General features: G+C 36.4%; 1 protein-coding gene across 1 annotated transcript in view; it reads left to right on the top strand.

Annotated features, from left to right (window-relative positions):
• The window catches only part of C6 (complement C6), a 78,361-nt gene that overhangs the window by 28,155 nt on the left and 37,296 nt on the right, over window positions 1–12,910 (top strand). Inside the window, 2 exon segments of the mRNA XM_033179456.1 lie at window positions 4,216–4,416; window positions 8,950–9,190. Of these exon segments, the coding sequence (XP_033035347.1) occupies window positions 4,216–4,416; window positions 8,950–9,190 (442 nt within the window).

Genomic DNA, 12,910 nt, shown 5'->3' with positions numbered 1-12,910 from the left:
AAGTGAGTAATCTGCTTCTTTTAAATTGTGATAAGAACAGAAAATACACAGTTTTAATGGTAACATTCATGCATAGAAATTTGACAAGCTAGAGAGAATTTCAAAAGGTGTAATTATTTCTGAGAACCACTGTATGGGTAATATAAGTTCAGCAAAAAGTCATTTAATCCTTCCTTTAAAAAGACCTTTATATACATATAAATACAGGCATTTCCCAATTCGATTCACTCAATTTAAAACCATCTAATATATACTAATAGGTGGGGAATGTCTTTGGGAACTAACTGTCAAATTTGAATACCTCTGGGAAGACTGATAATACTGCTCTTGAGATGCATTGTATTGAACAGGCTTTGTAGACAGAGCTAAAACCTAAACATTTATATGTAATATTGTTCTGATGGAAGTTGCTTTCTAGTTCCAAAACAACCAATCCACAAGCTTACTTTCAAAATACAATCATTTCACACAAGCATATTGCCTACATTTTCAGCAAGCATCTATTTCATGTAGTTTTACAAGTAACAAATTAAAGGAAGTATACGAGATTGGAGCAAATTGAGGCTTAGATAACACTTCATATTTCTCTGATACTTCAGAGTCTTCAAAGTACTTTCATATATTGCTTTATTTGATCCCCATAACAACCTCCCCAGAAAGGTAGCAAATTGTTTACATCCACATTACTAACAGAAAATTTAGGCTCGGCCGGGTGTGGTGGCTCACGCTTGTAATCCCAGCTCTTTGGGAGGCCAAGGTGGGGCAGATCACTTGAAGTCAGGAGTTCAAGACCACTCTGGGCAACATGGTGAAACCCCATCTCTACTAAAAATACAAAACTTAGCCGGGCGTGGTGGTGCCTACCTGTAGTCCCAGCTACTCAGGAGGCTGAGGCATGAGAATTGCTTGAACCTGGGAGGTGGAGGCTGCAGTGAGCTGAGATCGTGCCACTGCACTGCAGCCTGGGCGAAAGAATGAGAGTCTGTTTCAAAAAAAAAAGAAGAAAAAAAAAAGAAAATTTAGGCTTATTGAAGTTAAACAACTTTCTCAGAGTTATACAGCAAATAAATGGCACAGAAAAATAAGAACTCCTGGCTTCTGGCTCTTATAGTCGAGGGCGGCCTATGTTAGATGAGACATAGTATATCAAGAAAGACATTAAAACTCCTCGCAGTAGGTTAAAAGTCTGAGCACCTTCATAAACTATCAGTTAAAATGTATCCCCCATGAAGGTAGACAAGGATGTGCTGGAGCCAGCTCTTTGAGTTCACGAGTCAGCTGTTAAATTTTCAGGAATTTTGGAATCCAATTATGAAACATAGACTTTTTTTTTCTTTTTCAACTTTCATTTTAGATTCAGGGAATACATGTGCAAGTTTGTCACCTGGGTTTATGGTGTGATGCTGAGGTTGGGGGTACAAATGATACCTTTACCCAGGTACTGGGCAGAGGACCCAGCAGGTTTTCAACTCTTGCCCCCTCCCTTCTAGTAGACCCCAGTGTCTGTTGTCGCCATCTTTATGTCCATGAGTCCCCGACGTTTAGCTCTCACTTATAAGTGAAAACATGTAGTATTTGTTTTTCTGTTCCTGTGTTAATTTGCTTAGGATCATGATCTCCAGCTGTATTCGTGTTGCTGCAAAGGACATGATTTTGTTCTTTTTTATGGCTGCTAGTATTCCATGGCACATAGTGCCACATTATCTTTATCCAATCCACTGCTGATTGGCACCTCGGTTAATTCTATGTCTTTGCTATTGCGAATAGTACTGTAATAAACATGCAAGTGCATGTGACTTTTTGGTAGAACAATTTGTTTTCTTTTGGATATGTACCCAGGAATGAGATTGCTGGGTCAAATGGTGGTTCTGTTTTAAGTTCTTTGAAAAATATCCAAAGTGCTTTTCACAGTGGCTGAACTAATTTACATTCCCACCAACAGTGTATTTCCATTCCTTTTCTCCACAGCCTGGCCAACATCTGTTGTTTTTATGACTTTTTAATACTAGTCATCCTGACTGGTGTGAGATGGTATCTCATTGTGGCTTTGATTTGCATTTCTCTGATGATTATTGATGATGAGCATTTTTTCATATATTTGTTGGTCAAAACAGTCATTATTGAGTATCAAATATATTATCTCACAGGTAAACGTACTAAAAACAAAGGTTATAATTACTAAAAACTGATCACTTTTCAATTATTTTGCTACATTTTACCATTACCCATGCTCTAGAGGTTATTTACATCTATTGGATCTGTATTTTGAAAATACTTTGTAATTTGCTACTGTGCATCTCTTCCCAAGTATGAATTCAGGACATCACATAGGTAGCTTGAAATCAGCCATGGTAGTAATATATACATAATGGAAAAAGCAAATGTTATAGTAAATCAGGGCTTTCTTCCCCTTCCCAGAGAGCTAGCTGTTAAACATTTACTAACAGATCAACGGGTTAACCCACAAAGTTTGATAACGCAAGCCTGGATAACAAGTTACATGAGGAAATACAGCCTGAAAATTCTTTTACAGCAGATTAAACTCATTTTCTTATCAATGTAGCTCTAAGATTTGTCCAGCCTTAGGAAGCTACCTGAGCTAATCTTTAACTCTACACCATAGTGGTATGGCTGAAGTCATAGTGATATGGCTGAAGAAGGTCATAATAGTATTTCTTCAAACAAAAATTTGGGAATGACTAGAGTCAAGGTCACGAGCTATTGGTTTTCTTTTCTTTTCTTTTTTTTTTTTGAGACGGAGTCTGGCTCTGCCGCCCGGGCTGGAGTACAGTGGCCGGATCTCAGCTCATTGCAAGCTCTGCCTCCCGGGTTCACGCCATTCTCCTGCCTCAGCCTCCCGAGTAGCTGGGACTACAGGCGCCCGCCACCTCGCCTGGCTAGTTTTTTGTATTTTTAGTAGAGACGAGGTTTCACTGTGTTAGCCAGGATGGTCTCGATCTCCTGACCTCATGATCCGCCCGTCTCAGCCTCCCAAAGTGCTGGGATTACAGGCTTGAGCCACTGCGCCCTGCCGCTATTGGTTTTCTTTTAACTGATCTCTGTATAACTTCATTCTTTAGGCATGCCTTAGCAGGCAGCTGTGTAAACCTAAGCTATACCTTACTGAAAACAATAGAGGAGGAGAAATAGCAGGCATCTCACTTCCCTTCTTTTGTAGTGTTGTAACTTATGAAGATAGATGAAATAATGGGCTCTCTGGTACACAAAGATTAAAGAGGCTCATGAAGGGAAGAGAAGGCAACTGGGCAGGGAGTTAGAAGACCTTAGAAAAACTACAGGATAGATGATGGAATACAGACACCAGACCCAGCATTTTATCAATCAGGGTAAGTGAGGTTACACTGCAATATCAATACTAAGATGTCAGTGTCTTAAAACAGTTTCACTCATACTGTACTTTCTACTCATAATAGTCCTTTAGAAAGCAAGAGACTTAAGGGATTCTGCTTTGACACATCCTTCCACGATGAATTGCAAAAAAGAAAAAAAAAAAAAGGGAACGTGACGTATTGCCCATCAACTCTTAAAGTGACAGATATCATTTATGTTTACATTTCATTGGCCAAAGAGAGTAGGGAAATGCATGCTTTTTATGTGCCCGGAAAGAGATTAGAGTAGTTGTAAACAGCGTAATGACTAACACGAAGGTCAATCAAGAGTTGAGCATCACTGGGGGCTTTGGTAGCAGGCAATGGAAACCCAACCTCAGAAACTGTGATCCTAAAGTCAGACTCATCTCTTGAATAAGTATGAAACAAGGCGGGACGACTTGGTTATAAAGAACAAGCCCAGTTGTCAGGACTGAAAGGTATCTTAGTTAGATTGCACACTGCATCAAAATCACAGGCATAATAAAAAATAACCCTCACTGCTTATCACCCTGTTAAGTCTCAGCTTAGGTGGCATTTCCTTGAGGGAGGGTTTCCTGATATTGCCTCTCAGGGTCTTATATTTCCTCTGGGATTCCACTGGCCACACAATACTTACCATATTAAGTGTTTGTGATTATCCCTCTCTCTAACTAAACTATAACTCCTCAGTGCAGGAACTAACACTATTCTTTGTTCTCTAGCAAAATGTGTCCTCAATAAATATTGGCTGAGTGCATAAATAAGTAAATCTTTTCATTAGATATCCACAAGTAGCTCCAGTATTTCCTAAATTACATTTTATTTTACATGGATTTTTCTCCAGGTAGAAACTGCAGAAGATGATTTGAAAACAGATTTCTACAAAGATTTAACTTCTCTTGGACACAATGAAAATCAACAAGGCTCCTTTTCAAGTCAGGGGGGGAGCTCTTTCAGTGTACCAATTTTTTACTCCTCCACGAGAAGTGAAAATATCAACCATAATTCTGCCTTCAAACAAGCCATTCAAGCCTCTCACAAAAAGGTATCAAAAATAGTTTCTAACCTTTTATTCTTTCTTGAAATTTAATACCAATTCTAGCAATCATGCAATAAGGAGAGGAGAGTTTTTATATTGTACCAGTGTGACTTCTAATACAGATACAAGTAATTTTCCCATTTTTGGTTATATCTCACTTCAAAAGTTATAGAAATACTATGTATATTAATGGTTCTGTTTTGCATGCATTTGACTGTTATTGTTATGTTTTTCATCTTAACTTTTTTTTGATATTGTTGTAGGTGTGCTTCTTATAAACTCCAAATAACAGAACTTCGGCCTTTCATGAAATATGACAATCTGTATTTTATATTTTTGTTATATTCTATATATATATTTGTATAGATGTATATATCTGTACACATATACAAATACATATATAAAATATAACAAAATGTATAATATTTTGTTACATTTACATAAACACGCACACATTTACCCATCTCCGTTTTTTTCCTCTTATAATCCTTTTCTTGAGATCCCTGTTCTCATTCAGTTGCCTTTTCTTTTTTCCTGTATTTTCCTCATATAGGACACATGCAAGGTATATTTTCTAAATCTTTGTGTATCTAACATTGCCTGCCTTTTCCCTGAGCAATAAATATAAAGAATATCCTGACTGTATCATAATCTTCTTCTCTTGATAGTAGATGTTATTCAACTGTCTTCTAATTTCCATTGTTGTATAAGAAAAATCACATTCAGAGCAAATTTTTTCATTTTCTTTTCCCTGCTTAAAAAGTTACAATTGTTTTTCTGCACTTGGAATTTAAGGTATGTCCAAGTATTGGACTTTGCCTGTTAATCTTGCCAGGGACTCAAGGAATCCTTTTAATATACAAAGATACAACTCCCCTTGTTAATTTTCTCCTATTACTTGCATTTTAAATCTCTTAGATATGTCTCACAGTGCTTAAATGATTTAGGAGATAGATTTCTATCGCAAACTTTTAAACATTTACAAAGGTCTTTTAAAATACTGTCTGTTGCTTGCTACAACCACCACTCTAAGCAGCATTTGCTCTTCCCCAAGAGAAGAATGAAGAGAATAAGCCCTTAATCATGGAACCATGGAATTATATTATGGTTGCTCCTACCTTTATCATATTGCTCTTCTACTTTTATTTAGTCAACCATTTATGCGCTTATATAAATATAAGACCTAACAGCACTGTATGGATAATTTTCCCAAGTATTTCATTTATCTTCAAAAAATTTAAGAGATTATCAGAGTTGATATTTAAACATCATTTTGCAGATGAATAAATTGAAGTTCATATATGCATTTTTAATTCAACAAACATTTATCAAATACCTACCATGAGGCAGGCACTAACTAAAGTCCAAGAAGCTGAGTGACTTCCAGTGATCTTACAGTAAATAAATGCCAGAGTTGGGAACTGAAATCAATTTGTCTTATTTTTGTTTACTTTTCTTATCCATTGCATTACACTTCAAGATATTCGATTATTTATTTATTTATTTATTCATTCATTCATAATTTTAGCAAATTACAGAAGGAACACAGTTCTGATGATATGGACATGTAAAAATGACAATGAAATAGATTCGTTTTATGTATAAATTATACATATAAAATTTAGTTTAGAATGGGCTATGGTTCCTATAGTGCCCTCCAAACTTAACAAATTATATTTGTAAGACAAGATATTATCAGAATTTCTTGTAAGTAAAAATATACATCTCTAGGCCTTTCCCTTAATCTACTGATTTCAGAATATCTGGAATTGGGCATGAGAATATGGCCTTTTTTAGCTCCCTAGCTGAGCATAATATAGCATGCAGGATTAGAAATAACTACTTATAAACATAGTCAAAGTTGAAGGGAGATAGACATGTTGAATGAGACATAGTTATAGTCCTATGTCTTGCTTCACGTATATGATTTATATGTATTTCAAACATGCTAGAGAAATTAGTAAAACCTTTATACGTAGATAAACAACTATTGTTTGATCCTCTAATAGTCTGTCCCAAAGCAAAAAAATTTAGAGCTATTCACATTATCAGGTTGGAACATATTAAACTACTGTTATTCAACCATTTCTGACTTGCAAAATTGTTAGCCTCACCGGGTGCGGTGGCTCGCGCCTGTAATCCTAGTACTTTGGGAGGCCAAGGCGGGTGGATTGCCTGAGCTCAGGAGTTCAAGACCAGCCTGGGCAACACGGTGAAACCCCGTCTCTACTAAAATACAAAAAAAATAGCTGGGTGAGGTAGTGTGCACCTGTAATCCCAGCTACTCAGGAGACTGAGACAGGAGAATCACTTGAACCTGGGAGACGGAGGTTGCAGTGAGCCGAGATGGCGCCACTGCACTCCAGCCTGGGCGATAGAGCAAAATTGTTAGCCTCATACAGTTCAATCCAACATCATTACTGTCATCTTTGATTAGGTCTGAACAGAATTAAGGAATTTCAGTCTAAACAGGAAATAAGGCTGGCACGATGACTCAGGTCTGTAATCCCAGCACGTTGGGAGGCTGAGGTAAGCAGATCACCTGAGGTCAGGAGTTTAAGACCAGCATGACCAACATGGTGAAATCCTGTATCTACTAAAAATACAAAAATTAGCCGGATGTGGTGGCAGGGGCCTGTAGTCCCAGTTACTCAGGAGGCTGAGGCAGGAGAATCGCTTGAACCCGAGAGGCGGAGGTTGCAATAAGCCGAGATGGCGCCACTGCACTTCAGCCTGGGTGACAGAGCTAGACTCTATCTCACAAAAAAAAAAAAAAAAAAAGAAAGAAAGAAAAGAAAAAAGGAAGAAAAAAAATGCTACTGTAGCCTCTCTTAGTCTTCAAGTAGAGAAAACAAGATACCACAAAACTGAAAATCAATCCAAGCCTTTCAGTAGAGCATGATGCTTTAGCTGTTTCGACAATCACAGATCAAATTAGACATTTGTTGGGCAAACAGTCTGTTTCCAAGCAAAATACCAGTTAACTCAGTAAGGTTCAGTACTTTCCTGATATACTTTACAAAACTGAAACCACAATAATATTATTAAAATAAAGTAAGACCTCACACATTGTTGAAATAGATTATATGTAGTTTAATAACCTATAGTAATGTATTTTTTTAATCTAAAATAGCCAGTTTCAGGTATCATGGACCAGCAAGTAGAACACCATGAAATGATTATGCTAAGTTGAGCTACCAAAATTTAACTTGTATTTTCCATGACTGAGACTTTAAAGCAACCTGGAAATGCTGAACCTTCCAGAACAGGCACTTCAGATACTCAGGGAGTGAGTGTGCTTCTTATTAAAAGCACAAGGGCTCTCCAACTTTTGAAACTATGGTTCTATGACAAAATTCAAGTATTAAACTTAAAAATAGAATTAATGAACTTACTAAAATGTAAGTTCCACAAAGGCACGAACTTTGTCTGCCTTCTTTACTTCCGTATCTACAGCATCTCAGATAGCTAGGCAATACATGTATAGAAGGCCAGAAGGTAGAATGAAGGAACAGAGGGAGAGGGACAAGGAAAGAGAGAAGGGAGATTAATGCTGATTCTTTCTCCATCCTTGGGATTATTTTTTATCTTTTGTGTCAGCAGTCATCTTGTGCCATGCTTATAGCAAAGAGGAATATGGTTAATAATTAACAGTTATAATACAGTTATTTTGCTAAAATATGGTCCTTACTCTGTTACTATTACTGCAATTTGTTAAAATTGAGAGATCAGATAAAGTACATAAAATGTTTTAAAACAATATACATAAATACACTTATAAACCTCAGTGGCTATGTGGAAAAATAATCTGAGGAAATGAGATTTTAAGCATAATATCCACCAGCTAATTCTAAATTAACCTGACATAAAAAGAAATTATAAATAAATAAGTTTGTAAACAGCAAAAAAGAAACTCATGTATTTCTGCATATGGGTGGAGGAGAGAGAATAGAAATAATTTTACTTGATTTCACCCCCTAAGTAATTTAGAATCAGCACTTTGGAGTTGAAAGGAGATGTGAAATGTTACCAGGTGCAAGCCCTCGTCTTATCATTTGACAACTGAAGTCTAGAGAATCGAAACATTTTTTCCAGAGTGACAAAGCTGTAACTTGAATCTCACTTGCATAACCTCCATCTCAGCTGCATAACTTCCATTTCAAAATTCACACAATCCTTTTTCAATTATTCACATTAGCAAGCATTCTAAATAAAAACTCAGTAGAAATGCAGCCATGATTGGCAATTAGGAGGGAAATATGACTTTTTTGATCATTGAATTCTTCTTTCTTAGAGAACATGTGCCCCCATTACACAGTTTACATTATTGAGATAATCTTATCTGTTTTGTCCCTTGAACATTGGTATTGGAAAGCAAAATGAAATTTATAATTTTGTATGTGAGAACAGGCAATAGAGAGTGAGAATTGTAATACTATGGTGGGAATGAAACCAATGATAAATCAATGACATTTAAATGCTTGGTACTTCAAAATTTCATTACCTTTAATCATCTTTTTACTTCTTTCTTTCATTTAGGATTCTAGTTTTATTAGGATCCATAAAGTGATGAAAGTCTTGAACTTCACAATGAAAGCTAAAGATCTGTACCTTTCTGATGTCTTTTTGAAAGCACTTAACCATCTGCCTCTAGAATACAACTCTGCTTTGTACAGCCGAATATTTGATGACTTTGGGACTCATTACTTCACCTCTGGCACCCTGGGGGGCGTGTATGACCTCCTCTATCAGTTTAGCAGTGAGGAACTAAAGAACTCAGGTAACTTTCTTCAGTCCTTACTCTTTTTAACTGGTATGATAGCATGCAGTACATTTTTCATTTTTCTCTTACTCTCTCATTTTAATTATTCTGCTTTGACTTTATTTAGATCCTGCTTTATTTCCAAAATGTGATGAAGGATAAAAAACATACACATTCAAATAAATAAAACAAAAATAGAAAGCTAAGACCAAAAAATAAGAAAAATAAGTATGCTTAACCACTGTGATTTTAGGCATCATATTTGTCTCTAAATTTCCTAACATCTGGGAACATCATAAGCTGACACAGCAGTGGTTACCCAAAGAGGAAGATGCATGCCAATATTTCAAGGGAAACAAAGTTTGTACTGGCACTAAATTCTAAAAGATAATTTATGAATAACATTTTATAGGATCTAATTTCATAGAGCAATACCTTATAACAAATTAAATAGCAATTTTTAAATAATAATTTTAACTGAAAGCCAAGATGAAACCTGTGATGAAAGTAAAGTTAGAAACTTGACAAACAACTAAGCTGGAGTGGGCCAGATGAGCACCTACGGGTGATGAAACTTGAAACTAAATGCAAAAGATTTGTGTTATTGTAGGCTTTCCACACTGCCTGCATGCTTTATGTTTCCTTTCAGTTATCCTTTCCACTGGAGCAACTCTTGCATGATGAATTTGATGTCTTCTGCTACTGCAAATAGTATCAACACCAATGCTGAGCAAAAGTAGTTAGGGGAAATCTCTGGTCTTTGACTTGGTTTTATCTCACCCTCAGATGAAATTATTCTGGTCACTTCTGCTATAGCCCAGACAATAATTTCCCACTTGATGAGTATAATCCTCATGCATTCAGAGCAGAGCCCCTAAATGCTTAGAGTTCAGGTCAGTTAAGAACTGGGTGAATCTTTAATCAACTATTCATCCTTTAAAAAGTTAAAGCCCCATAGCTAAAATGAAGAGTGATGAGTTATACTTTCCTACAGAAACCTTCTCACATTCCATCTCTTTCTCTGTAGAGGTAGAGATTGACTGTTACATATAATGAAGGAAAGAAAAGGAGTTTGGGATGTGATAAGAAATTCAAAATAAATAAATACCCATGCATATCCATATATACATGCAAGCACACAATACATACATACACACACATACACTGTATATATGTATTGACAATATGTCTATATATGCATATATATATATATGTGTGTGTATATATAATCAGTAAGATGTATTCTGGATGTGAGGACGATCTGGCTGTGACATCTGTCACTTCATTGATCTCCAGGGTTGATTCGGCTGATCTAGCTGGCTAGGTGGGTGTCCCTTTCCTCCCTCACCACTTCATGTGTGTCCCTCCAAAGCTGCATGCTCGGTCAAAGAGGATGACCATCCCCAATAGAGGAGGATTGGTCTTAGGTCAAGGGTATATTAGTAGCTGCACTCCCCTGCTAGAACCTCCAAACAAGCTCTCAATAAGATGTATTCAATATTCTCATATTCAATAAGTTTATATGTAATAATTTATCTGTAAAATTTTAATTGTGGTTAAAATGAAGCACACCCAGACAGAAACAACTTCTCAAGAAAATGAAATTCTCCACTTCATGTGTTTGTCTGGCTTTCCCAACTCTCTAGATAAATATATATTCTGGCCTCTTCCCTTTTCTCTCCTCCTATTCTCTCTCCTTTTACCTCATCATAACATGAAACTAAAGTATAGATTTAATTTTTTCTATGCTTTATTCAATAAGAATTATATCCCCTGTTGTTAATTTTTGAAAAATGACTTGAATATTTCATAGTAGTTTCTTTCCTTCAAGAAAAAGAAAACAAAATTAAATTGCCTTTTATTTGCATGTGTTGATTTATTTCTCTATTGTTCAATGTACCATAGTCAAGTTAAAACGTTGAATAAAAGTTGACATTGCTTCAGTGTGCAAGGTGAAAAGAGTTTCATAAACACAGTGAAAACATCAAACAATAAAAATATCATAATATGCAAGAGGATAATTTTAAACTCCTTTTGTTGGGAAGTCATCTTCTACATTGAATTGGAGGTCAAAAATTATTCACCACACTAATTATTAATATGAAATTTTCAACTAACAATCTTGTCTTTGGGCATCAGAGTAGCTAAAGACATTACTGAAATACTCATTCCTGCACCCCACAGCAGAGGAACACTCAGGTTTAAGATACGAGGTACTGCAGTATCAAGTAGCTTGTTAGTTCATATAGATAGAGGTCTGGCAGCAAAAAAGTGGACATACTGCAGGGAAGAAAAGGGTTGCACAGAAATTCACTTATACTTTGATCACTGCATGACCAATGTCATAAAAAATATTCATCATTCAAATCTTCAACGATTCATCTATAGCCCTCAAAGATGAAATTAAGTTTATAGTTAATTCATTATGTTATAGTTAATTCATTATGTTATAGTTAATTAACTCAACACATCCAATTTAATTATTACTTATAAATAATAAGAGCCTAATGAATGATTAAGGAGTCATGCACTATAAATGCATTACATTCCAAGTATGGCCTAAATATTTGACAACCCACTTATAAAAACAATCCTACCAGAAGAAAAATGAACCATATTTATTCAACTAGACTGAAACAATTATCTTTTTTTTAGAGTTGAATATGCAAACTAAACACGAGGGCTTCAAACCAAGAATTTTTTACTCCCAACTAACAATGCATCTCTTCAAACTGTCACCAAAAAAATGAGGTAGACAGACCCAGTTCACATCTACCCAGCCTCATTTCTCAGCAATCTATGCCTTCAGATTTCCATTTCAGTATCACACGTAATCAGAACCTCAAGCTTTAAAAACACCCATCCCTGCCTATTATGACCTATAACCCCAAATACTAGTATTTGCTTTTAGGTGCTTAAGAGCTTATATTAACAGCTGTACCTCTCATGTACTTGTATTTTGCAAGGCAAATTTTAACTAAACATCAAAAGACCTGGATTTTAGTTTTGATGTTTCCAGCAGTGAGTCAGGTGCCTTGGGAAGCTATTAAGAAAAAGAAAATGATTTCCCTCAATTACCCCAGACAGTACTAACTCAGCCTACAAAAATACTAGATCTGTTTCCCTGCACTCTTCCACTAACACACAGATTCTGAGGCCATTGAGAATGATCACAGGACTGTGGCGGCGGGAGTGTTTCAGATGCCCAAATCTTCAACAAGTGATGCTAGAGAGTTTGGTAAAGGAGAACGATGAGGACTAAAGGTATTAAAACCAGATGGCCTGAGCCTCAGGGCATCAAGGTTTTTGCAGGTTGAAAGTCCATGGGGAGTCATCCAATGAAAGCAGCAGTGGGAAACTAGGAAGATATCATTCCCAGCTCCCATACATGAATGGGGTGAGAATATGGCCTTTTGAACTTCTGCTGGAGATGACAGTGGAAACAGTATCAAGTACAGGCTTGAATTAACATGGGGAGATAGAATAGCCAAGGAGGAATTTGAAAATAATTCATAGGTCAGGAAGTCAGAATTTCTGAGATTACAATAAACAGTATTTTAAGGTAGGGGTTGAGTGAGCAGCTGAATTAGGGAGAAAAAGCCCAGAGAGGTATGAGAATGAGTGTTCAGGGAAGAAGCATGGCCCAGAAGATTTGCATTTTAGGTGACAAACAGGGAAGCAATTGAAGCGGACTCAGGTATCACAAAATCAGCAGTGGCCCAGAAAGTAGGTCTTAGA

This window comes from Trachypithecus francoisi, unplaced genomic scaffold (assembly GCF_009764315.1).
Source record: "Trachypithecus francoisi isolate TF-2019V2 unplaced genomic scaffold, Tfra_2.0 Lachesis_group2, whole genome shotgun sequence".
Lineage (NCBI taxonomy): Eukaryota > Metazoa > Chordata > Mammalia > Primates > Cercopithecidae > Trachypithecus > Trachypithecus francoisi.
This window is presented reverse-complemented; position numbering and strand designations above follow the sequence as displayed.